Consider the following 24,485-nt stretch of genomic DNA (forward strand, 5'->3'; position numbering starts at 1 on the left):
AGGATTTATTACAGTGCTCTTTGGCATCATGTCACGATAAGGTTTAGTCTTTTACTAATACCGTACAATAAGCTACCCATTAATGCGATATGTCTGTTTGTCATTAGTGGAATGTGCCTTATGTTTTTCCCCAATCTTTGTAATGAGTGATTAAGTGGTTAAGGATAACACTCTTAAATGATTACAGCCTAGAAATGTGGTGGAAACAAAATCACAGAGAGCTGCTTTTCATTATTATAATACACATTTAAGAGAGGGGGCAGCACTGATCCAGTAAAACTTAAAAACGCTTCCTATTTATCCAACGAAGAAGAAGTGAAAACGAAAGTAAGAGCAGCTAAAGGTTAGCATGCTAAACTTCCTTTTAAAAGCATTTAATCTGATCTAATACATGTTAATGTATTTTTTATTGTTGTTAGTTTAATAACTACGCTTGTTGTCGTCGCCAAGACATCTTGCATCATTTTGAATTACCATCGTAAATTTCCGCGATATTAGAACGTTGAAAAACATTATTAAACAAGTCAGTAATGCAGTTTAGATTGGTCTATCAAGTGTGCCAAAATAAGTTTCTCTTAAAAATAATTAATAATAGATTACAGTCCTTTCATGGCAGCTGTAAACCATTTCAAAGCACCATAATGTATTTTATTTACTTATTGAATTGCATTTTATTTAAAGACAATCTAACCTAAAATTTGAAACTACTGAAAATATCAGATCAGTATAATATCTGCAATGCTTGCTATTATGCTCCAATTTTTGTTTATGATAAGCTGTAACCCCTCTCCAACACACTCAAGCCGTACTTGGCTTGGATTCTGCTTCTAAACTGAGCGAAATACAAATAACAGAAATGGGACATGAGCCGTGTAAGTAAGTCCCCCAAACTGATAACTACATGACAAAAATCCAAGCATGTCTAAATAATAATAGGGGATCACGGTCTTCTTCCAATAAATTATCCACAACTCGCTCATCCAGATCTGCATTCGAGGCTAAAAAACTGTTTATAATCCTCTCAATTTTCTCTGATCTAGGTTTGAACAACACAGTAATCTGATCCATTTTGCCAATTCTGCATGATTTACGATTCTAATCCATTAAAAAAGAACGAACGATTCGAGCGGTCTAAACCTCCATTTACAGTGGACTTTATTTTTATTTATCAGTTTAACAAATTGTACCCAGACTGAAGGCCAAGTAGCTTTTGTCAAGCACATGGAAATGACCGCATTAAACATAAAGGATTACATTTTTAATGGCCATCTTTTTTTTTCGTTCTCTCATGCAGGTGACCAGAATGGCAAGCAGACGCGCTCTAAAAGCCGTCCTCATTGACCTAAGTGGAACTCTGCACATAGAAGACACGGCAGTTCCCGGGGCTCAGGACGCCCTGTCCAGGTGAGACGCTCTCTTTGAATGAGGACAGAACCGGACTCAAAAATTATTTTTTTATTTACTTGCTGTCAGGCTACGACAGGCGTCTGTCGCCATTAAATTTGTGACCAACACAACCAAAGAGAATAAGAAGAACCTGCTGGAAAGGCTTCAACGGCTCAACTTTGACCTCCAGGTAAAAATAATAAAATACAAAAATTTCCTTAATGACTGTAATCATCTTATGTGATGTTTCAACGTCTGTCATATAGGAAAAAGAAATCTTCACATCTCTCAGTGCTGCGAGGACTCTTATAGAGAAGACAAAACACAGACCGTTGCTCCTGGTGGAGGACAGTGCCCTTCTCGATTTTGCAGGTACTTAGCTGAAAACAGTCCATAAAATTGTTTTTTTTCTTGACGGGTGTCACTAATGGTGGGAAAATGAAGCTTCAGAATTGCTTCACGAACCAGTTGTATTTTTTTCGACCCCTCTAGACGGCACCTTTAAATCAACAGTGCTAGGACTAATTCATGAATCAGATTTGAAACTTTATCCCCATCACGTGTCACTTTGCAGGTATCGACACATCCGACCCCAATGCTGTCGTCATTGGACTCGCTCCCGATCACTTCGACTACCAAACTATGAATAAGGCTTTCAGGTGATTACATCATTTATGATTTAAAGTCATTGTCTCGACTTAATAAAATTTCTGTCCCTCAGATTGATCTTGGATGGTGCGCCGCTCTTCGCCATCCATAAGGCTCGTTACTATAAAAGGAAAGATGGTTTGGCTCTCGGACCCGGGCCCTTTGTCACCGGGCTGGAGTATGCCACGGACTGTAAAGCAACTGTCGTGGGAAAGCCGGAAAAGACGTTTTTCACACAGGTTTTTTTCCTCCACCATCTTGAAGATCTTTTATTGGATCGTGTTTTAATAATATTTTCTTTCATGAAGGCTCTGGCTGATTTGGGATGCAGCCCAGAAGAAGCAGTCATGATAGGAGACGTAAGCGAACGCTTACTTCATCTAACTGAATTGACTTAATCTCAATTTGGTCCGTCTTCTCTCGCAGGATGCCAGGGATGACGTCGGAGGAGCTCAGAGTGCTGGAATGTTGGGAATCCTGGTCCGAACTGGTGAGATGAAGTTTTAAAGTCAAATTCAGTGGGACTTGGAACTTGACATCTGGGATCACATTTCAGGTAAATACAGACAAGGAGACGAGAATAAAATCAACCCTCCTCCTCACCTGACGTGCGACGCTTTCCCAGATGCTGTCGAGCACATCCTTAAGAATCTACTATAACATCACCTGATTAAGGCAAGGCAGATAAAAAAAAAAATACTTCCAATAATATCTCATAGCTGGTTTTTAATAACTCTTCTAAGTAGACAAGACCAGATAATGTCTAAGAACCACATCAACAAATGTCCAGGAATTACGAGTGAAAGCAAAAACCGAAATCAGACGGATTCAAAGTCTTTCTCCCAAGCCGTGTGTTTCTCCATTAATCCACTGGCCGACGGTTTGGTGTGCGTCAGGACTTCCAGGAAGTCCTGCGTTGTCACCGTTTCCAGCCGCATGGCTTGCATGCGCGTGTCTCCTGCACAAAGCGTTTCAGTCAGCACCTAAGTCTAGGACGTGAACTTACCTGGTCCTACCTGACTCCAGAGCTTCAAAGATTTTACGGGCTTGTCTCATGACGGCCTCTTTACACACCAGTCTGATGTCAGAGCCCGAGTAGCCATTCATCTCCTGCCCAAGAAACATTTCATTCGCCAATCCCGACGATAAAACCACGGCAAACGTGGATCGACTTACCTTGGCCAGAAGTTGGTAGTCTAGCTCGGTTTTTAACTGCAGCTCTCCCGTGAAGCTGACAGGAGGCAGCCAATGAGAGATCATGGCTTGGCGGGCCTCCTCAGGAGGAAGACCAACCAGAATCCTCTTCTCTAGTCTTCTTAGCATTCCTTGGTCCAGTTCCCTGAGGGAGGGAGGCTTTTAAATGTGAGGCCACAGATGAAATTTCCTTCCAATGTGTTTTTTTTTAAAACGTTTTATCTAGTTTATCTAAAGTTTGTATGTTACCAAGGTAGATTGGAGGCGGCCAGTACAAAAATCAGGTCCTCGGATCTCGCCAGTCCGTCCATCTGGACCAGCAGCTCCGCCTTCAACCTTCGACTGCCCTCGTGCTCACCTCTGAAATCACGATTAATAAAAACGATTATTCATTGATTTCAAGCCTAGTTATTTGACAGTGAGAGGATTCGTTAAATTATGTAACGCTTACAATATGTTGTTTCCTCTCTGGCCCATCATCGACTCCACCTCATCCAGAAAAATAGTGGAAGGCGCGTGGTAGCGGGCCATCTCAAACAGAACCTGCAAAAAAAAAAAAAAAAAAGTTTGGCACGTGACTAGTGACAGAAAATTAACTTGCCAGTTTCTTTAGCTATCATAAAAATGAAATACCAGATTTTTTTTTTTTTTTTGATAGATTGCTAGAAATAGGATTATGTGGGTGTGTCTAAGACCAGCTAAATACTGACCCGGACCAGTTTTTCCGAGTCTCCTCTCCACTTGCTCACTAAACTTGATGCCGATATGTTGAAAAACGTTGTCTTGCATTCAGTAGCCACCGCCTTAGCTAGCAGGGTCTTGCCCGTACCTGTAAATTGTGTTGCGGATAATTTGAGGCTCATTTAAAACAGCGGAATCACGTTAAGATGTTTTTTTTTTTTACCTGGGGGTCCGTAAAGTAACAATCCCTTCCACGGAGCAAGGAGTCCTTTAAAAAGCTGGGGATACTGAGGCAAGCAGAAATGTAATATTAAAAAGGAGCACATTTTAGAAAAAGGGCGTCACTAACAAATATGTGCATTAATATGAATCCGAGGTGATAAACAGGTGCTGTGTGAAATCACCAAAGTGACCTTCTACCCTGGAGAATGAATAGTAATGGAGACAGAAAGTGGTGGCGGGATGTTATTCAATAAAGGAAGCGCTGCAGGGAGCCAGATAGACGTTCGCATCGGTCCTCATCTCGTTGCGTAAATGTCAAGAGGATGCAGACGACCTGATTTGATGTCATCGCATCCATCAGAAGCCTCCGAGTGATGACACGGGGATGAGCGTGTATAGAAATTCCCCCGTCCCTCCATCTATACGCGGGTTGCCATATTATCCCACGTATAGATTTCATGTCAGCCTAGCGGACTTGCCTGACCCCCGTCCTTTAAAGGAGATGTATTCAGAATCGAAGAAGCGGCGGAATGGAAGCCGGTGTACCTTAATGGGATAGACGATGGCCTCTTTGACTAATCGTTTTGCATCCTCCAGGCCGATGATGTCGTCCCATTTTACGTTGGGGCTGTGCAAATAAATGTCCTGAAAAGGGACAGACGTACAGACAGAAAGCTAACAGATAGAACTAGCCGGACATCTTGACAAAGTACTTTACTGCACTCTAGTGGGAATCACACACTGGATCAAATATTTTAACATTTAGATGAAGTATAGTTCGACACTACAATCACATAATTCAATTAATACAGTGTCAAGCTTGTGATGGGCAAATGAAGCTTCATATGTGCTTCATGAAGCAGATGTATTTTTCGGCCTCCTCTCGGGTCAACATTGTGTGTATGTGGTACCTTATTAATGACTGTGGCAAATTCTTTCATCTCACCACCCAGTCCTGCAAAACCACTGAGTGGCTTCAGCAGCCGATCCTGCCCAGCAACAAATTAAATGACGAAGAAAATTAATAAGAAGGGTAGTGTGCAGTAACAAAGGACTAGAAACGGTTTTGTTTACTGTAGCTTTAATTCTAATGCATAAATAAAAATTAATGATAAGACTATGCGACATTCAAATTAAAATTTGAACGTCATGATAAACAAAAATTTGTGAATGCGGGAATTTACCTCTAGCTCGCCATCTCCTTTGCAGCCCGTTTGGACCTACAACACAATATGTGCATTTTTTAAAATAGTTATTTAATCAGAATTAAAATTCATAACTAAACTATAATGAAGCACCTTCTTGGTCATGGTCGCCCCTCCAGCTTGTACAGAAGTGATGGGGGAAACACTGAGGACAAAGTCTGTGAATTCTGAAGGACAAGATAAGCTATCACCCTGGAAAATTAAACAAAAAGGTAAATTATTTCAAAATGAATCGTTCTTTTAGAAGTTAATGGATTGCATACATTTGGATGTGCAGGGGCAGCAGCATTCCCTCGGACATCTCCAAGATTTGGAGGCAGGATTTTGGGGAGAGGCTTCACAACGGAACAAGCGGCCCTAGCAGAGAAATGAGGTGAAAGGCTGTACATAAATAACGTCAATAAGATTCATATTGATCCAGAGTGAAACAACTTTGACACCCACCTTTTTTTTCCACTACTTTTTAAATTCCTGCTATCACCTTGAATGAGAACTGAAAAACAAACCAAGACTTTTAAGCACGATGTTTTGTTATTCTGCCTCTTAAATTGAGTCACCTGGTTCTACAACTTTCTTGATAAGTTTGGGATACTTCTGGTACTTCACATAATGATAGCTCTCGTACTCCATCAACATCATCTCTAAATCCACATTTTCGCAAACTTCAAACTTCTTCACGCTTCCGTTCATCTCCTGGTCCAAGGCCACTGCTGTGTTCACATAACTGTTGGATAGACGCACAATAATTTTACCTTTTGATTTTTGTGAGAAATGTTTAGAGAATATACTGAAGTCAGTCCTGACCCATGCCTCATCAGATGTTGGTAGATTAACATGAGGAGGCTCTTCTTCCTCATTTCAATCCTCAACTCATCCTAGAAATAAGCACATAAGAAAGGCAGTGGGAAAAAATACTTCAATTGGTGTTAGGGACAAAATAATTATTTTTCTCACACATATTTGATGAGTTTTTATTAATAGCTCATTCAAACATCTCAAATTGTTCTCCATCCTGCACTAGCATTTATAGCCAACAGAGGGAGACAAACTGGCATAAATTACGTTACTAGGCAACAGTGCACGCCAAGAAAACACAAAATACAACGCTACGAAATACCTCACCCAACAAATAGAACACCATAGAAATTATTGCATGCATAACATGGTGAGGGGAAGCATTAACTGGATACTATTAAGTGTTTTAAATTTGTGTGTTTCTATTTTAATGACATATGTTCAATATTTTTGCAGTGTTAGTGTATAAAAACACTTGGCCTGTAAAAAAAAGTACGGACATGCACGATGAACAGGACTTACCGCCTCCCGGGCTTGGTTTGCATGTTTTACTGAATTGTAAGAAGCGTCCATTTATTTTGTAATAAGTCGTATTTATCGGGCGTTTTTTCGATAAGCGTTCGAGGGGAAATGGTCGGAATTGTTACGGCGGTAGTTTGTCCCTCGGGACATGCCGTATTTATTTTTCCTCATTATTTGTTGTAAATATGCCACATTTATTAGCGTGTCAACGATTAATGGACTTTTTTAAAATCGTCATGAACGTTTTAATGCACGTTCTTTATTGCTCCAAAGCAAGTGGCATTAATTGCATTTTGCGTCAATTTATGTCAATCTTAGATTACATAATGTCGGGAGTGTAACTTGTTGCGCGCTTTGATTATCACTTAAATTGTGTGTGTTATTTTTTTATTCAAAGCGTAAAGTCGTAATAAGACTCAAGGGTAATATAGTTCAAAAACGTTTATTCTCAATTTGTGCAACATTTAAGTATTTTTTTTCATTCCTTTAAGACTTATATGAACCATATACTGAACAGTGTGAAACTTTATAGCTTTGTAATTGAGAATTTATCCCATTAAAAATGTCATTTAGAGGTTGTGGTAGAAAAGTAATTGACAAATGCATACGTCTGTGTGTCTGGCTTTCGATTACATTTTCTTCAGAAAGGTAGCTACATAAAGACAAGCAACTATTCACTAAAATATCACAACACAAAGTAAAATAAGACAACATCCCAGCAGTGTTTATGCAACAGTCAATCGCGATAAGAAGCCTGATGATCGACCACCAACAAGTTATGTAAAACCCCTCAAAAGAATGACGCATTTCGCAAGTATTTGGAAGATTTTAGAGCCTTATTTTTTTACCACCACCACCCAAGGCAATTTGTTTTGATAGCACCAAAAGACTTCATTGTCTTGCTGAGGCAGCTTTAACAGGAATGCTCTTGTAGTGTAAGATTGCAAGGAGCATGTTAGTGTAAGATTAATGTAGAAGGGTGTGGCTACATTTTTCCTTCCTAGTCCAGTATCGGTGTTAGCGTTTTGAGTTTTCTTGGTTTAACTCAAGCATAATCAAGGATGTTCTTTCATTTAAAACAATCATCGGGCAAGAATTTAATCCATGCCAGATATGTAAGACAAAACATCACATCTTGCGATGTGACTTGTCCCAGTGCAGGTTTGTTAACAGTGTCACGCCATAGCTTTTAGAACACTCCGGCCTCAGCCAAGGTTGTTCCCATCTCCATCAGCATGGCTTTGCCGTAGACTTTGAATGTGTGAAACATGGTGACAAAGTCTAGGGTGCAAAAGAGGGTGTCGAACAAAGCCCCGCCCAACGTGGATGGGATGAAACCCCGGCCGTACTCGACCATCCATGTCCCGGCGGTCCACTGGACCCCAGCGGCCTCGCCCATCTCGTGCATGACAGTGTCACCTGGTATTTAGGATGAAAAAAGCCAGACATTAGCAAACTTTTAGCCTAAACATTAAATTATGACCAAAATTAGTAATCAAATAAACCTCTTGTAAATGCATTTATTAAATACATGCCAATTTAGTATTCTGCAAAATAAACAAAGAAATATAGTATTTTTTTTAATACCAGAATAGAACATTTCACTCTTTGTGGTTCCGTCCTTCCATCTTCTGAAGGTCCCAGAGACAAGGGTATCCGAAATATCAGCCCAGTAACGACCTACAAAGATAACATTTTATGGTTCCGCAAGTCAACCCTTCTCCTAAAATTCTACAAACGATTACAATAAATGCCCCTGGACTCTGTAATCTTTAACCATAACAACAATCCCTCACCTGAGTGTCCTGATGTGTCTATTCCAGTTCCAAACAGTATCACATATTCTGTTAAGGAGGCGTGGAGGACACACATGGAGCCCATAAAGCCTCCAGCATTCAGAAACACCCATTGCAGGTCTTCATCTGGCAGGATGTGGCCGGGATACCTAAACCGGTTCACAAACATGTTCTGTATATAATGTGTGTGAACAGCAAATCGGATTACCTTGGTGCACGGTTGGGCTTTCAAGAAAATCATGCAATGTATGTACCCAATGCTTAAGATGGTAAGAAAAGCTACGAATGCTTTGAAATATTCCCAGCTGCAAAATCGCTTTACCTCTTCCTGAGCTCGACAACCAGTTTTGCGTAGGCCTGCTCGTGGTCCTGCCCTAATAAAACACGCAAACAATGAGCGCGCAAAGCAAAGCAGGCGTGCAAAACGTGCGATTGCCTTTTGCACGCGTTTATATGACAAGTAGGGAGAATCCATGCGGATTTTCTCGTGCATTCTATGTTCTAAATTGCAACACTAACCCGCGTATTGTTTGGCCAGTTTGGCGATGTCGTCGTGGTTGAAAATATACTGCTTAGTGGCCATCCAGTGTCTCAGGAGGAGTACGGCAAGGGAGGTAACTCCGATAAAGACTAAGAGTCGACAACACGAGCTGAATAAAGCCATGGTTGACAGCAAGAAAGAGAAAATAACGGACGGACGCAGCAGCAACAGGTTGAGGAGGTCCAAGATACGTGATCAGGCGCAACTCCCACCAGCAACAAAGGTTACTGTTACCGTTACTGTTACTTCCTGTTTCAGGGAGGCGTGACCGAACTGCTGAACCAATCAGATGACGATGTCGCCGTGCAGTCCATTCAAAAGCACTTGTAGGGTTTACATTTATACACAAAGCCCATCCTTTAAGACTCTGTCTAAATTCTAAGTCAATATTGTGTTAATTATTCATGGTATATTAAATCTATATACCAGTCTGCTTGAACTGCGTTGTCTTTTTAAAGAGAAATAAAACACATATTTCGGTATCAAATGGTATGCTCCTGTTTATACAGGAAGTGGCCGACGAAAGATTTCCATGCACAATCAGCTGTCACAAACGGAAGACTTCTCACAAACTTTAAACAAAGTTGTCGTTGTTGACATGAGTGGCCCTGAAACCCAATTTGATCCAAAAGGTAAAGCTGCAGCGACGAGATTTACGTTGCCATGATTGACAATCCTTGAAATCGGACTAACGATGTGCCTTGCATTGTCTGAAAAGCACGCACAGATTTTTGTTTGGGAATTGATCCTGCAAATACAAATGTTTTTATGCTGCGTTAGTATTACTCATAATACAAAGATCGTCATTTATGATAATCTAACCATGATTTACTTCAACTGGTAATGTTTATATATCAATCTACCTGCAGAGCACCAGCACCTACGTTATAATCCATTGAGGGACAATTGGGTCCTGGTCTCAGCCCACCGCATGAAAAGACCCTGGACCGGACAAGTGGAAAAACCTCCAGAAGAATGTATAGCGAGATATGATCCGTGCAATCCTCTATGTCCTGGAAACTCACGCGCTAATGGAGAGGTAACTGCTTGCAAAATACCTTGCACAAAATAACACCACTAAATGAAATGAGTATTTCTTGTGTTGCAGAAGAATCCAGACTACAAGAGCACTTTTGTTTTTGAAAACGACTTTCCTGCCATTCAGCCAGATGCTCCAGATCCTCGTAAGTGTTTCTTTCATCAGCCCAAGTCAATTATTTGTATGAATTGGCCACTCTCACATGGTTCTTCAAAATAAAACGCCACACTTGTGACGGACGAGAAATCAAATGCGATGTCATTCAAGATTTTGTTCTCTTCAGCTTCAGATCAGCATCCATTGTTCCGCTCTAAAGCTGCCAGAGGTGTGTGGTAAGAAAACATACTTCTATTTGTTGTTATCAGCTGCATTGTGACGTTAAACGTGCTAATTGACACATACGATCTCTTCATTTCAGCAAGGTCATGTGTTTCCATCCCTGGTCTGATGTCACCCTCCCTCTCATGAAAAAAGAAGAGGTTGTCACTGTGATTGACAAGTGGGCAGAGATCATGGAAGAACTGGGTGCCACCTATCCATGGGTTCAGGTGGGTAGTGCACCCACCATCAGCTTCAATCTTCTGTAGTAACATAAAATAGACATGTCATCTTTTTTTTTTTTTCAGATTTTTGAAAATAAAGGAGCTGCTATGGGTTGTTCCAATCCACATCCCCACTGTCAGGTATTAAATGCAAACATGCAAATAATACTCACAATATTGGCCTTACCAAAATAAGTAGTTCAATAAATTTCCAAAGCTTTTTAATTACACTTGAAAAAACATCTCATAGCAGTGACCCCAAATAACAGAAGCCCCACATTTGCAATTACAGACGCTACCACAAGAGGGCAGTGTGCTACTTCAGACTAATGTATAATGTCTCATATTGTCTTCTCTCTAGGTCCTCTAGGGAAATAAGCAATTCCAGAATAACTAGTTACAAAGAAAACACAAAAAAATGGAATGATCGGGTTTGGAATAATGTTTTTATTGCAAGATTAATGATATGAACATGACATCAGTCATTGTTTTGCATCATTTGTGGATTTAAACCCTGTGCAGCTAACTGGGCCATCCCAAAATATTTGAGAATGTAACCATAATGCCTTGATTACCAATGGGGACATTTTGTGCGAAATAAGTTAAGGGCTTTTTAATCAGAAAACAATTAGCCAGTCTGTCACATGCAGCCCAGTGTGGCGTGCAAATACAGCAAGTAATTCCTCTGGTTATTGCTTTACATGGTATATTTAATTACCTTTTAGCCTCCATGTCAAGAGTAATAGTAATCTTAAAACCCTCCAGAAAATGGTTCATTGAGCTGACAACCAAAATGATTTGTGTACTCCTTTCCATATCACAGGTGTGGGCCAGCAGCTTCATTCCAAATGAGCCAGCTCTGTCCGATCGTTGTCAGAAAGCGTTTTATGACAAGTACCAGGAGCCAATGCTGTTGCAATATGCCAAGGAAGAAGTTGAAAAAAAGGTACAACCTGAGTCAGCTGGAAAGTCGGTCTTTGTTTTTTCCTCTTGTTCCGTTTTTTAAAGAAAATCTCCACGCGTCACATCATTTCTGTATTCTCCCTTCATCCATCTGCTCCCACGAGCTTCCTCCCCCCCCCCCCATGTTATTTCTGTTACACCTTTGCTTCCTGTTTTCCCCTCAAGCACACACGACCAGTTTTTCAGGCAGCGAAGCATGTGATGGGGCCCCAGAAATGCTCATTAGCATCACGCTGTGGCATCCATCTTCAAGCCGCACAAAAATTACGATGATGCATTTTGTTCGTTTCGTGCGTTTTAGCAATCCTCCAGTCATGCGGGAAGAGCAAAAACAACGGCGACCTTGAGCAAGTTTTGGCAAAGCTCAACATTCAGCAAGTAAACAACATATGAATGTTGCAGTAGGAAGCAGATCTCTTGATGGAACAAAAAAAAAAAATCTGTGGCCCAGAGATTTTTATTATTATTATTTCAAACATATTTAAAACATTAAAAATAGGGAAAAAAATAAATAAAACAATTAACGCTTTAAAGTGCCATATCTAAGTCCATGAAACAAACAAATAAACAAAAAAAACACAAACTGAAAAAAATACACAACAAAGAGAACTAAAAGTTTTAAATATTTTTGAAATATTATTATTATTATTATTATTATTAAATGATCCCCAATAGGGATGTTCAATAGTAAAGCTTGCTCAAAAACCATGACGGATAATTTTATAGACCTTTTTACCCTAATATAATTTCCTTTAAAATTGCATAAAAACTATGGAAATTTTCTATATATTTTTTCTTAATTTTTTCACAGATACTGCACCTACAGAAATTGCAAAACAGTTAGAATATCAGCCGCCATCTTTCTCAAGAAGTCAAAGTCAAACTGTTTGCTAGATTTTGAACAACGGAGGAGTCCAACTCGCTCGATCGCTTTTGCATTACAGCCAAAATAAGAAATCCCGCCGCCACCGACGGCGCTCATATCCGTTATTATAGATGATTTGCGAAAAAATAAAATAGCCGTCTGAGGTATGAGAACCGCGCGTGCGTACAGAGCACAAGCACTCGCGGGCGCTGACCTTTACAAAATTAGAGTGGAAGCAGTGTGTGTTTGCGCTGATAGTGTCCCGCTTCCTATTTGCTCCTGTCTTCCTGACCCAAGGTTACGACCGTAAATTGGCACGCGGCAGTACTTGGAGAACCTGGAATTGGGCTTTGGCTCCCCATGCGATACCCTTGAGTTTGAAAGCAAAACTTTCCAAGCTTAATTGAGGGAAACTTTTTTTTTCTGACGGGAGGGGGGGGAGTGAGGTGTCCGCTTTAGGACATCCTTCACTTTCTTGAAAGTTTCTACCTATTATTTTGTATTCAGTCCGCATTTTACCGCGTGATGGGGTGGTGGAAGGTGAAAGAAAAGTATAAAGTTGGACTGATGATGCAATCAGGAGGGGATAACTCCTTGAATTGTTGTTTACATAAAGTAGCATCCATTAATAAACCAAAAAATATTATTATTATTTTTTTAAATGTGTCCCACAGGAACGTGTGGTGGTGATGAACGCTCATTGGCTGGCAGCGGTTCCTTACTGGGCCACGTGGCCCTACCAGTTACTGCTGTTACCACGACGACACGTCCTCAGAATCAATCAGTTGACCGCAGAGGAACGAGAGAGTAAGTGTTTTTTCGGCGAGACGCCGCCAAACAATTGACAAGTTGTTCCCCCGCAAGCACGAAAACAGTTTGTGACTTTTGGGATGATTCTTTTCAGTTTGCTACTTTTAAGCTTTTATTTCAACATCAACACTTTCTTGTTTCTTTTCCTTCATCGTATGATTCGTTTTGTTTTTCCAGGTCTGGCTGACATTATGAAGCAACTGCTGACTAAATACGACAATCTATTTAACGTGTCCTTTCCCTACTCCATGGGTTGGCATGGTAAGAAAAAACATTTTGCAGGAAACACACAACATAATATAATTATAATTCAAATTACTTAACCAATTTCCCCTCACCTAATTATTTTTTTCAAGCAATATTACGCAGGGTGTAAAAAAGTCGATTTTAATTCCGCTCCGGTGTCGAGTGGAAGCTTTAGTGTAACATAAATCAGTGTCAGACTCATTAGCATATTTAAATGTGTACCATTCAGGATATCGACAAGAACGTAAAAGTGAAGAGATGCTTTTATTTTTTAATTTTCTTACCCTATTTGTACGCGATATATTCTTATTTTAATGGGTGCTACATTGTGACACAACATCCAATACTGAGAAAAACATTTCGAACAATTTACATCCCACTTTTGAATAGCTCATGTTATCTTAGAATGAGTTCCTTGTTGGGACAGAATTTGAAAAGTAGGCATTGTTCCAAATTGTCCAAAGTGTGCAAAATTGTTCCATTCTTTTATCTTCCCTCTTAGCGCTTTTTTTTGTCGTTGCTAAATGCATACATGTATAAAAATCATACCTGGCCACCGTCTGATTGCTGAAAGCTGGACGGCCACCGTCACAGCCATTTGGCAATTTCACAAAACTGACGCGAAGATACAAAAGAGACATTTAGAAATAAGTAGCTGATGGAAAAGCTTCAAGCGGAGATTTTAAATTCAAACCGAATCTTTGTTCCAGTCTAGTGAACAAGCAAACACCACAGGATGACGGCATTAGCGACCAATCAGTGCATCACACGGACTTTTAGATGAATTGCCGGACGACAGTCGATCCAAAAGCTGAAGGAAAATCACGTCCCTAGCTTCCACTGCTTTACATGACAGTGAAAATGAATAATTTTTGGGAGCATTGTTATTGAGCTGTGGGGCCTCGAAGAAGTGCTGATTGTGTGCTTGTTTACATAAACAATGGTGATTACTGTCAGCACGATTTCTCCCCATGAGCCGCAACAGTAACTAATTTCAGTAACTCGGTTCATCATCAGTGCAGATGAATTATTTATATTATTCAAATATATAGTATATTTATAAATAATAAAAAAATATATTTTTTATAAATATTTACATATATGTATAAATAATAAAAAATAAATATATATATTATATATATTTTTATATATATAGTTTTTTATTGCTCAGCTGTCAACACCTGATTTTTTTTTTTTGCAAAGATAAGCGATAAAGGGGGCTTTTTTTTTTTTTTTTTTCTGGTGGCTGTCGAAAAGTTTTAATGAGCATAATGCTTCACTATGTGAATAGCAAGCGAGATGAAGGTTCTTGTTTTCCCATTGTGATGCGTATTCTTAATTAGTCTCCCAGCCAGTCACCCCGATCATTCTTTTTGCTCACGCGCAAAATGTATTGCAGAATCGATGGCAGAGCAGGTCAATACATGCCGGCGATTCATTTCTATCTTTCTTGTATTTTTATACACAAAAGCCGGGGAATGATTGGTCTTTCATGGTGTTTTTGTTTTTCCTCAGGAGCCCCTACTGGCCCCTACTTAAAGGAAGACAATTCACATTGGCAGCTTCACGCTCACTACTACCCTCCTCTGCTACGCTCAGCCACGGTCAAGAAGTTCATGGTCGGCTACGAGATGCTCGCAAGCGAGCAACGGGACCTCACTCCTGAACAGGTGATTTATAAAAGCAAAAACTCCTGCGGGTTTTCCACAGCTTCATTTACAACCAGGACCTATTAGCAGTTTGTTAATTTACATTTCAGACATTTTAGACATTAAAAAAAAAAAAATCAATGAGGCCTTCAAGTCTAAACGAATGCTGACATAAGATTTAATTGTATGTATGTTATTTTTTTTAGGCTGCAGAGAAGTTACGGAATCTACCAGACGAGCACTATAAAAGCAGGGCTGTAGAAGAAAAATGAGAATTAAAAATGAAAATATCAATTCAAGACAATCGAAAAATGACAATAATCAATACTAACATAATTGTATGTGCTTGAAAAAAATGTTTGGGTCAATTTTTAGCGTTACATCAAGGTATTATCATTTGTGTCAACGTATTAATGTCATCTTTAATATATCAGAATATGTTTCTGACGTATGGATTGAGTAGAACATTTTTAAAGGGCTCACTCGCACCCATATTTTAGCAACAACAGAGGGCAATGTTGCGCAAAGAGTAAGGCCGAGGAGAACCGAGCATTTTGACGAGGTCGGTCACATTTGATAAGTAAAACAAATAACCTGAGTCATTATTTGATAAGTAAAAAAATAAATAAAAAATGCACACTGTATATATTTTAATATAAATATAGAATTGGGTAACACAAAGCCTCAAAATGTTGGCGAAATGTTTTTGCTATCAGCCCATCTGTTTTTTTGAGATTATACAAAACCAGACATTTCGCTACATTTGATGCATAGATTATTCATTTTTTATTTGCACTGAGAATGATATTCACTTGTATGTACAGACTTGCCGCAACACCCTTATCATATTTTCACAACTGTTTTTTTTAATTAAGCTAGCTAAATTGTGATCCAGTTGAGCAAGTATTGCATTCTTTGCCTCATCCATCCACTTAAGATAAAACCAAAGTGAAACCGACTTGTTTCTTTGCCTTGCGTCACTTTATCTGACCTGCCCTCCCCCTTGTTGCCTCAGAGTAAATAAACACAGATGAAGAGGGTCTCTTGCCTCAAATCTGTCTCAGCCATCCTTCTGTATGTATTTGATCAAAACATTCCCTTTTTTTTTTTTTTTTCCCCAAACATCAACACAAAGTGTGACTTGATTTAATTATCTGTGCTTCCAATTCATTTAATCATCAAGATCCAAAATTGTAGTTAAAAAAAAAATCCAAGCAACTAAAATATTCAGAACCACTCGTTGATAGAATTTCCATTTAAGTGCATTCGGAAGAGCACTTGGGAATATCTTAAACACACACAATGCTATTATTGCAAAGCTCAATCTTTGACTTCCTATAAATATTAAGCGCGATTGTACAAGGTTGAAGCGGGATGGCTCACAGAGGTCGAGCTTTGTGAAAGTCTTTTTGTGGCTGTATGCCTTTTATGTACTGTGACAGACCTCATTCTTTCAAGTCAATATTTATTTAATGCTTTCGTTTCATGGATCCCGTCCTCATCTATTCCATCACTCCTTTGTAAGCTGTAAGTGTGTGTGTGTTTCTACGTTAGACCTAGTGTTAAGCAACAGGTCGATTTTTTTTTTTATCACATGATGGACTCACGACTAGTCATTTAAAATTGAACTGTAATTGCGCAATCACGGTGACACACCGGTTGCGATTTTGTCCTTTAGCGGTCTTGTATCTTTCACACGATCATGCTCACTATCGTCCAGATTTCACCTCTGATTTCACCTCACCTCGTCTATTGAGAGCGAGATAGTATCCCGGAGGCGACGGCGATGTAAACTCCAATAATAAGGGGGAACGTGAGCCACCGTTACCTCTGCTCATCTGTCTGATTATTTGCCACAGCCCGACAAGGATGAAGGATGAGGGCAGACGAGAGAAATAATCACGGAACAGACAGAAACTGACAAAATGATGAGAGTGTGGCAAAACCTGCATGCTGCATATGTCGGATTTGAAATGACTTACTATAAAATAGCCGTGTGAAATTTGGAAAATAGAGCACAGGTTAACTTTGTGGTAAACAGACAATGTGTTGCCTCACAAAGGTTAATTTCACCTTAAGAAACATCTAATTCTTCCTCTCTGGTGTTTATGTATTTATATTTGACTATTTGTCTTGATTAAAAAAAAAATTCACTGGCTTTAACATTTTAATGTCATTTTAATTCATTTTCAGTGGTTACAACTAGTAATGGGAAAATGACACTTCAAAATTGCTTCATGAACCACTTGTGTTTTTTGGCTCCTCTAGATGGCACTGTTGGTTTGAATAGAGGCTAAAATGTTTTTGCGTACTTTCAGCTTTCAATTAAAGTACAAAAATTGGTTCATGAAGCAAATTTGAAGCTTCATTTTCCCCATCATTATGGTAAATGGGAGATATAAGCAAATCACAGAATGAATTCTCCTCATAATTGTACACATTGAACTGTTTGAACTTTTATGTGACTTGTGAGTCTGCCACCCACCAGCTTGCACTGTGTTCAGTTGAGTAAGTAAATCAATGATTTGATTTAGGTCGTCTAGAGTGGGAGACGCTCCATTCATTCAGGGGCTGATGGAGAATAAACAACAGCGAGAATTGAAGCAATTGACGCCAATGCTTAGATGGGCGTCACCAATGAGTTTACCCCATCCTGTCCCCGCTTGCTTATTGGAAAACGAGCGGACTGGCTCAACAGGGAACTTGCAGGGGAGGCTATCAGATTGTACCCCGGTCGACTTCTCTCATTCTTCCAAGAATAAATAACCAAGACACCCCATGGTGTTTATTTTTTTTTATACATTTATCGATTGGAAGAAATTTCCATTGCGCAATTTCTCGTGTAGTCAAAGCAACTACATAAAACGAGCTGATGAAACAATAGGGTCACGATTAGATGAACGAAAATGAGAGCGTGGTGTAGCAAATCAAAAAAAAAAAATCACTGTTGGGTTCAGGAGGTGTGCAGTACCAGAATAATGAATATAAGCAACTGTATTAAAACAGTCACTTCTGAATAATAATAATAATAATAATAATGACTAACTGTGCAAACACCCTCTAACCTACACTAAAAATATTATTTTATTCTGCATAGGGAAGAGAAATAGTTTGTAGTGGATGCGGGCCTGATACGTCCTTAACCACTCTTGGAAATGTGTAGAAAAACACGGCCCGTAATATTTACTTGCGCTAACACGGTTTTATCAGAAGTAGCAGGTGATAAATTCAATCGCGGTCAGATCGAGATAAAGAAAGATTGAGCGCCTTTGGACTTTAGGAATCTCCGGGGTGCAGCAAAAAAAAACTAACAACAGTCTTTAATCCTGTTTGTTGAAGAGCTGTTGAACAACACTTGTTAACCTGAGCCATCCCCCACTGTTAGTGGATGTTATCTCCCGGCTCACTCCGTCTGGGTTTTTTCCCTTTTATTGTCTCGTAGAATGTGATTTATCATAGCAGCCCGGGACATGGACTGGATGGAACACAATTTTACGAGGACAATCTGATTAGACTTTTAATTCCCAAATGTAAATTTAGTTTGGCTCTCTGTGGGATTATTTGAAGGACTTTGACCTCGGTATTCGCACTTCTGTGTACTGCTGAGATTTGTTTAGGATCTCCACTGGTTCTTCCTCATTTAGTAGATGACCTTTCAGAAATTGATAAGGATTTAAATCAATGGACGTGACTGACTAATACGATTTTCAGTGCACGTATTTGTACGGTTCTGCTTCATGCTCAAGGCAAAAACGTCTTTAGCTACTAGTCAACGTTATGGTCTAAGCAACTTTGTGGGGTGGTGAAGTCGACAAGTTGGCGAGTTGGCAACTCCTTGTCTGGGTATCTTGTGGCACCATGATCCATCTCACAGGGAAATACTTCATGGTCTAGGCCCTAGACATCTATCGAGTTATCTAGCTAGCTAGCTATCAAGCTAGCTATCTTGTTTTGTTTCTAGCTACGTCTCTTAATCTCGAGGTATCGCTTTCTCACCGTCTCTAGCTACCTCTATCCATCTACTATCTCTAGCTCTCTCTCACTCTATTGCTAGCTCTCTAGCTGTCTATGTATGTGTCGCTATCTGTACATTTCAAGGTCATACATGGATGATTTAATCCCTACCAAGCTACATACATGTGCACTCGCTACACAAGAACAAACCTGCCAAGAGCCGGGATCAAGCCACACGGCCAGCGAGGCGATGGCTCTGCTGACAGACAGCCAGTTAACAACCACCTGGCCTGACAGCAGCTGCGCTCAGGTTGAGAACCAGTCGGATCCAACCTGGCGGCCAGAAGTCTGCCAGACAGGAAGCCAGCGGGAAGCCAAGAGTGCCACAGAATGACCTGACAGAAGGTGAGGTGAAGAATCCTTGGTAGCAACAGCGGCCAGGTGCGCTATGTCGTGAGGTGAGATGTCTAGGCTGAGATATTAATATCACCGGCGCTCCATTTTCTGTCAGTTTAAACGAAACGATTTCCTTGTGAATCGCCGTTTTTGCAGAGAACTTATTCGCGTGCCTTCTCTTTGCCAAAGTACATGTTTGCTTTGTCGCTCGCTTCAACACTTGAGCTCAGAATATACGTCGCTCTTGGAAGTATTGCCGCAAATATCTCTGACATTGTTCCATTTCATGTTCTGCCAGGATTCTTCGCTTGTCTCAACAATTGAACAACATTGTTGGCAGTTACGACGGTGGTTAAAAAATTTTTTCCCCTTCATTTAGAGACTTGCTCTTGACATCAGAGGACAAAACTTCTGCTTTGGACCTCGGAAATCACGAATGCTTTCCTAACAAACCTCCCGTCGTTCTACAACGTTTCTATCAGCTACGATTTATCGTAACGCATTATTGGAGTTTACAAATTACTTTTAAAAGTCAATTTGTATGGGACACATTCCCCAGACATGCCCCTGATGGCTTTGGAAGCCGGGCATTCTATTTCCAATGCCTAGGAGATGGTTTTCAAGGATAAATGTCATTTCTGATGAATATACAGACGCCTCGTCATCCTCCCGGCCTTCAATCACCGTGGTAAACGAGGGCGTGCCAGCTTTGACGTTTCCTTTGTCCTCGAGTACGCTCAGACAGCTCGGAATAAACCACTTTTCTCCCTAGAGTGTTCCAACATTATGCTCCGCTGAGCAATGAGCTTTAGTTCTATTTTTTTTAAGTATGTAAAATATGCATGGAATCAGGATTGGACATGTAGTGATCCTTCTTGTCATTTTTTTTGCCAAAAGATTTGGCAATTTTGGAGCCAGTTGGCAACCTTAGGACAGTTTGTTCAGTTGGTAATTGTGTCATTTTCAACTTTTCGAGATGGCGTTCCCGCAGCAGGATGAATTTGAAAATAGCCAAAAAATCATCCAGACGTCCTTTTATGATGCCTCTTCTCAGATTTTAACCACGGGGTGAAAACATCTGAACAATTTGCCTCCTCTAACAGAGGTTAGTATTGAGTTAATGACAAGCCCATGTTTCTGATCCAGACTCCAGGCTGGCAAGCCTTAAAGTGGCAAACCTTTCTAGCAGCTGTTTATGCTGTTCAGAGCTTGACTGTGTTACTGTCCCTCTGTGACGGTTAGTTAAAAGCTAAAATCAAAACACACACACACACAGTACAGTGTATCCCACCCACACAGCTGTCCAGTCGATATCCGTTTAAAGACTCGGGAAAATATGCAACTATAACATACGTTTATTGTTCCATCAAAATACAGCCATGAGGAACAAATGTGAAAATCCCCCAAAGTGTCATTTTTTTCGTTCGGCCATTTTAGTTATTAATGGCTGCATTTTTAGTTATTTTGACGGAACGATTATAGTTTCGTAAAATAAATACACACTGACTACTTTTCATTGTGTCAACATGTCTTTTAGAAAATGTATAATGAAATATCTGCAGTAGTGTGAAAAGTATTAGCGATGGACAAATGAAGCTTCAAATTTGCTTCACGAACCAGTTGTATTTTTTTTAACTCCCTCTAGATGGCACTGTTGGTTTAAATACCCTGTTAGTGCCCTTAACTGCAATTATTGACCTCTTCAAAGTATGAGAAACACCAGAACCCAAAAGGCTAAATCACTCGATTCCTTGTCAAGAAGAGATGTGAAAATCCGACAGCGGGATGTCCAAGTGTTGTGTATAATTACTGAATAACAAGCCATTCACTTCCTGTAACCAATTACTGTCATGCAATGTGGCAGTTTTGAAAAGCTCTTAACTCCTGTCTGAGGAAAAATGCAGATAAAAAAAAAAAAAAAAATCCCATCAACCGGAGGTTCGTTCAAATGCGTTTGTGTGAACGTGTGTGTTGGACAAGTTGGTTAGTTGATGAGGGTGTGTGTTTAGTGCGACAGTGTGTGTGTGTGTGTCCATTGTGGGCTCGTTAAGTGGGTGACAGTAAATGTCAGCTGTTGGGTTGTAAAGGGTCTCAAAGCTTGTTAAGGAGTGACCGGTGATAACCGAGTGATGGGCTGCCGCTATATAGTCGCTTTTTTTTTTTTTTTTTACACACACATTTCAACCTAGATGGAAATGATCAACTTCTGTTTTTTTTTTTTTTTTAAGGGTTGTTACAGCTATTTATTGACTCGACAGTATGTATGTACAGTATTTTAGCACAGCTCGTTATTTTCCCTACTTAGTCTCAAATCAATGTAATGGCTTACGTGACTGCAAGTTTGCTAAGTTAATTCAAGCTGTCAGCAGCCATAAAGCCGCCAGTGAAGGTGAGCAGTTGAAAAATAGTTTTGTCAGGGTGCACTTTATAAATATGGGTGCTATCTTTTTTTATGGTCCAGCTGTTCCTGACTTGGCTGCCATAACCGCCGTTCGTTTTTCAAAATGGGCCTCCAGTTGGGTTCTTTTAAAAAAAAATTATATAGCAAATGAGACAGTAAAAATTTACTCGAAATGTTGCGGCACTTTGTGAACAACAATCTGGAATGGAAGGTGCAGAAATGGTCACACAATTTAAAATAGCCTTGATTACTTGTCTGTAAGGTGCTCTCTTAAAAAAAAAAAAAAAAAAAAAAAAAAGGAGATGGGAATGATTTGTGTCAGCAAATTGTTGAGGTCACATGACAAAAAAAAAAAAATTGACATGTTTCGTATTCCTCAGGTGGTTGGGATTTTCTCCCTGCTACAAATCGAAGGCGAATTTACAGCGGAACTGTCCATGGTGCTGAAACACGTTTTGCATCTATCAAGCTAGCCATTCGAACCAAGGACCTCGCAAGTAAGTTATTTTAATTCATTAAGATCCAAATATTGAAGGGCTATGCTACAAACTCTAAAAACAAACAAACCCCCCAAAATTTGCAGCTCTGCCTGACCCAAATACTAACTTAGAATTTAGAAGGCATATTTAAATTCTTATCCCCTTGAAACAACAAGAAGAAACAAGACCGAACAACATCCACTTGTTCATTAAATACTGATTTACTTTCAATAAATACAATCTCCTCCCACATCTCACTGCAGTTGCTCCTAATGAGCGGAATAAGACAAGTGGGCTTGAAAACAACCTTGAATTATTGTCATTGAGTCAAGAAATGCAAACCCCTACATATCCCCCCCTCCCACCCCATGTTTATTTCTCCTTTACACATCCTTCCTGCCAGCTTGTGTTTTGGCACGGCTTCAGTTTTGAAATAAAGCGAGCTGAGACTCCAACCTCCTGCGCACCGCTGAGAATTAATGGCGCGCGAACAAAGGACATCATCGGTCACAGAGAATAATTGTTTATTCCCACAGATCCGAAACTCGGAGGTAATTGTGTTAAACGGTCACTAAACTTATAGCATTTTACACAAAGGACATGCTGAAAAGAGGCTAATTAATTTGTAAATAATGGATCCTAAAATGCGGACTTTCTCAAAGACAAGTAAAATAGGAACATTTGCCCCCTAGAGAAACTTAGGTAGGACATTTTGTGGGGGGAAAAAAATATTTTGGTTTGTCTAGCTGTTTGATTTCTAACTTCTTGCACAACTTTAGCACTATTGGTTGAATTTCAAAATCTACTGCTTCGGATTTTATAGATAGAGGCATGTTTAATTAAGGCACTAAATCTTAACCGTCTTATAAACGCCCACAAAAATCAAAATATTCACTTATCGGTGTGATCTTGGGGATGATAATACTCAGTCATGGGATGTCAGAGATGAATGTCAACAGACCTTTCTTGGTCCACAGCCACGAGACAACATTGTCTATGCATACAAATACTCTTTCCTGCCTACTGTTATAAACAAGTTCATCCAATGAATAGTAATGAAAATATTCGTCAAACATTGGGTTTGTATGGGAATGCCACCAATGTAAAATTGAGTCCTGCTAGAATAAAAATTTAAAATTAGCAATTATAATTTTCTTCCTAAAAGAATAGTACTTTGCGAACGAATAACTCTATAGTATGATTTTGATACAGACATTGGTCGAAGAGAAGTTGGCAACCACAAAGAGTCACACTTTAAATAAACAACACATTATTGAACTGTCCAATAAGCAGCCAATAAATGGAAGTCGTGACAAATTAGCACCGGAAAAGATGAATTGGCAGCCCGCGGTGCGGAGGAGAGAAGGGAGGAATGATGATGAAAAAGTTTAGATAGCAAAGTAGGAGAAACACCTAATCGTGAATGACTGAAATCCACTCTCGTCTCATCATATTTATAAATGAAATATGACCTGTCAGTGGATCAAATCTATTAAAAATTGCTTTACACCACTCGCGCCACAATTTAGCCCCGTTTGCACCGAGTCTAAATCTTACCTTACTTTCTGTCGACAAATTATCAATGAAGGTAAGTGCTATAGAAAACAACAAAACTAATAACCACTTAGGACTTCTATTTAATTTCAAACCTTTCGCAATTATTTTAATAATACTATTGAGGTAGCAAAGTAATTTCCCTTCAAATATGACCCATTAAGCATTATGATAGCGCCAGCCTCCTGTGCTCAGTATGAGGACAATAATCTTAATGCTTATAAAGAGCAGAAGCTGTCACTGACCAGCAAGTGTTGATGAGCTTCTGCAGCTCTTAACTCCCTGCTATGCTGCCACTTAGGCTCCCCACTCGTCTTATTAAACAGCAGGGGGGAGGGACAATTATAATAATACTTAAGAAATGTGCCGGCAGGATATACTTTTTGTTGTCTGTGTTAAATACAGAATTGAGATGGCTTTGTCACAGGTGAGTGAAAAGATGGATTTACTAAAAGCTGGCACGAGGATCGTGGACAGAATCTGTGAGAACAGATGGGACTGTCTCACAAAAAGTCCACAATGAAAGCTGTAACTATACACATTGCATGTCCCTTGATTCCTTTAAAAAAAAAAAAAAAAGTCATTTCAAGAGGTGGC

At 39.7% G+C, this 24,485-nt stretch overlaps 4 protein-coding genes across 9 annotated transcripts; 2 read left to right on the forward strand and 2 right to left on the reverse strand.

Moving 5' to 3' along the window:
- Window positions 1-13: 13 nt before the first annotated feature.
- hdhd2 (haloacid dehalogenase-like hydrolase domain containing 2) lies at window positions 14-10,029 on the forward strand. Of its 5 annotated transcripts, none has more exons than XR_011088047.1 (12): window positions 14-343; window positions 1,295-1,404; window positions 1,474-1,576; window positions 1,653-1,758; window positions 1,961-2,045; window positions 2,108-2,273; window positions 2,343-2,393; window positions 2,461-2,524; window positions 2,591-2,709; window positions 5,614-5,709; window positions 9,500-9,622; window positions 9,860-10,029. XR_011088047.1 is itself a non-coding variant. In XM_049737862.2 (10 exons), the coding sequence occupies exons 1-9, from the start codon at window positions 864-866 to the stop codon at window positions 2,692-2,694; spliced, it is 798 nt and encodes a 265-aa protein (XP_049593819.1). In that variant the 5' UTR covers window positions 404-863; the 3' UTR covers window positions 2,695-2,709; window positions 5,614-7,227. The 5 variants fall into 5 exon arrangements, 2 of the variants coding, with proteins under 2 accessions (XP_049593823.1, XP_049593819.1); XR_011088048.1 differs by having other exon boundaries at window positions 305-327; XR_011088046.1 differs by lacking the exon at window positions 14-343 and adding an exon at window positions 403-872.
- katnal2 (katanin p60 subunit A-like 2) lies at window positions 2,744-6,792 on the reverse strand. 2 transcript variants are annotated; one of them, XM_049737842.1, is made up of 16 exons: window positions 6,654-6,792; window positions 6,141-6,211; window positions 5,894-6,060; window positions 5,781-5,829; window positions 5,600-5,693; window positions 5,430-5,528; window positions 5,316-5,351; window positions 5,043-5,120; window positions 4,678-4,776; window positions 4,133-4,196; window positions 3,939-4,057; window positions 3,680-3,771; window positions 3,478-3,588; window positions 3,211-3,373; window positions 3,051-3,144; window positions 2,744-2,992 (listed from the first exon to the last, which is right to left on the reverse strand). In XM_049737842.1, exons 1-16 carry the CDS (start codon window positions 6,702-6,704, stop codon window positions 2,853-2,855), a joined length of 1,527 nt encoding a protein of 508 aa, XP_049593799.1. In that variant the 5' UTR covers window positions 6,705-6,792; the 3' UTR covers window positions 2,744-2,852. The 2 variants fall into 2 exon arrangements, with proteins under 2 accessions (XP_049593799.1, XP_049593798.1); XM_049737841.1 differs by having other exon boundaries at window positions 3,051-3,373.
- Window positions 7,424-9,243, reverse strand: sigmar1 (sigma non-opioid intracellular receptor 1). The gene is made up of 5 exons (XM_049737868.2): window positions 8,969-9,243; window positions 8,772-8,823; window positions 8,450-8,598; window positions 8,241-8,333; window positions 7,424-8,072 (listed from the first exon to the last, which is right to left on the reverse strand). Exons 1-5 carry the CDS (start codon window positions 9,111-9,113, stop codon window positions 7,843-7,845), a joined length of 669 nt encoding a protein of 222 aa, XP_049593825.1. The 5' UTR covers window positions 9,114-9,243; the 3' UTR covers window positions 7,424-7,842.
- Window positions 9,511-17,269, forward strand: galt (galactose-1-phosphate uridylyltransferase). Its single transcript, XM_049737850.2, has 11 exons — window positions 9,511-9,622; window positions 9,860-10,029; window positions 10,099-10,174; window positions 10,313-10,361; window positions 10,448-10,577; window positions 10,656-10,712; window positions 11,395-11,517; window positions 13,074-13,206; window positions 13,387-13,470; window positions 14,971-15,125; window positions 15,311-17,269. Exons 1-11 carry the CDS (start codon window positions 9,523-9,525, stop codon window positions 15,374-15,376), a joined length of 1,143 nt encoding a protein of 380 aa, XP_049593807.1. The 5' UTR covers window positions 9,511-9,522; the 3' UTR covers window positions 15,377-17,269.
- Window positions 17,270-24,485: the final 7,216 nt, after the last annotated feature.

The sequence above is a fragment of the Syngnathus scovelli genome, chromosome 13, assembly GCF_024217435.2.
Source record: "Syngnathus scovelli strain Florida chromosome 13, RoL_Ssco_1.2, whole genome shotgun sequence".
NCBI lineage: Eukaryota > Metazoa > Chordata > Actinopteri > Syngnathiformes > Syngnathidae > Syngnathus > Syngnathus scovelli.

Excerpts from the sequence above, each read along its gene's own strand:
- galt (XM_049737850.2), top strand. The coding sequence starts at position 9,523 with ATGCACAATCAGCTGTCACAAACGGAAGACTTCTCACAAACTTTAAAC. Across the intron at positions 9,623-9,859 it reads AACCCAATTTGATCCAAAAG|AGCACCAGCACCTACGTTAT; the intron begins GTAAAGCTGCAG and ends ATCTACCTGCAG. Across the intron at positions 13,471-14,970 it reads CTACTCCATGGGTTGGCATG|GAGCCCCTACTGGCCCCTAC; the intron begins GTAAGAAAAAAC and ends GTTTTTCCTCAG.
- sigmar1 (XM_049737868.2), bottom strand. The coding sequence starts at position 9,113 with ATGGCTTTATTCAGCTCGTGTTGTCGACTCTTAGTCTTTATCGGAGTT. Across the intron at positions 8,599-8,771 it reads GTTGTCGAGCTCAGGAAGAG|GTATCCCGGCCACATCCTGC; the intron begins GTAAAGCGATTT and ends GAACCGGTTTAG. Across the intron at positions 8,334-8,449 it reads AGACACATCAGGACACTCAG|GTCGTTACTGGGCTGATATT; the intron begins GTGAGGGATTGT and ends TTATCTTTGTAG.
- katnal2 (XM_049737841.1), bottom strand. The coding sequence starts at position 6,704 with ATGGACGCTTCTTACAATTCAGTAAAACATGCAAACCAAGCCCGGGAG. Across the intron at positions 6,212-6,653 it reads CAAACCAAGCCCGGGAGGCG|GATGAGTTGAGGATTGAAAT; the intron begins GTAAGTCCTGTT and ends GCTTATTTCTAG. Across the intron at positions 4,197-4,677 it reads CCATCGTCTATCCCATTAAG|TATCCCCAGCTTTTTAAAGG; the intron begins GTACACCGGCTT and ends TGCTTGCCTCAG.
- hdhd2 (XM_049737862.2), top strand. Across the intron at positions 1,759-1,960 it reads TGCCCTTCTCGATTTTGCAG|GTATCGACACATCCGACCCC; the intron begins GTACTTAGCTGA and ends GTCACTTTGCAG. Across the intron at positions 2,394-2,460 it reads AAGCAGTCATGATAGGAGAC|GATGCCAGGGATGACGTCGG; the intron begins GTAAGCGAACGC and ends CTTCTCTCGCAG.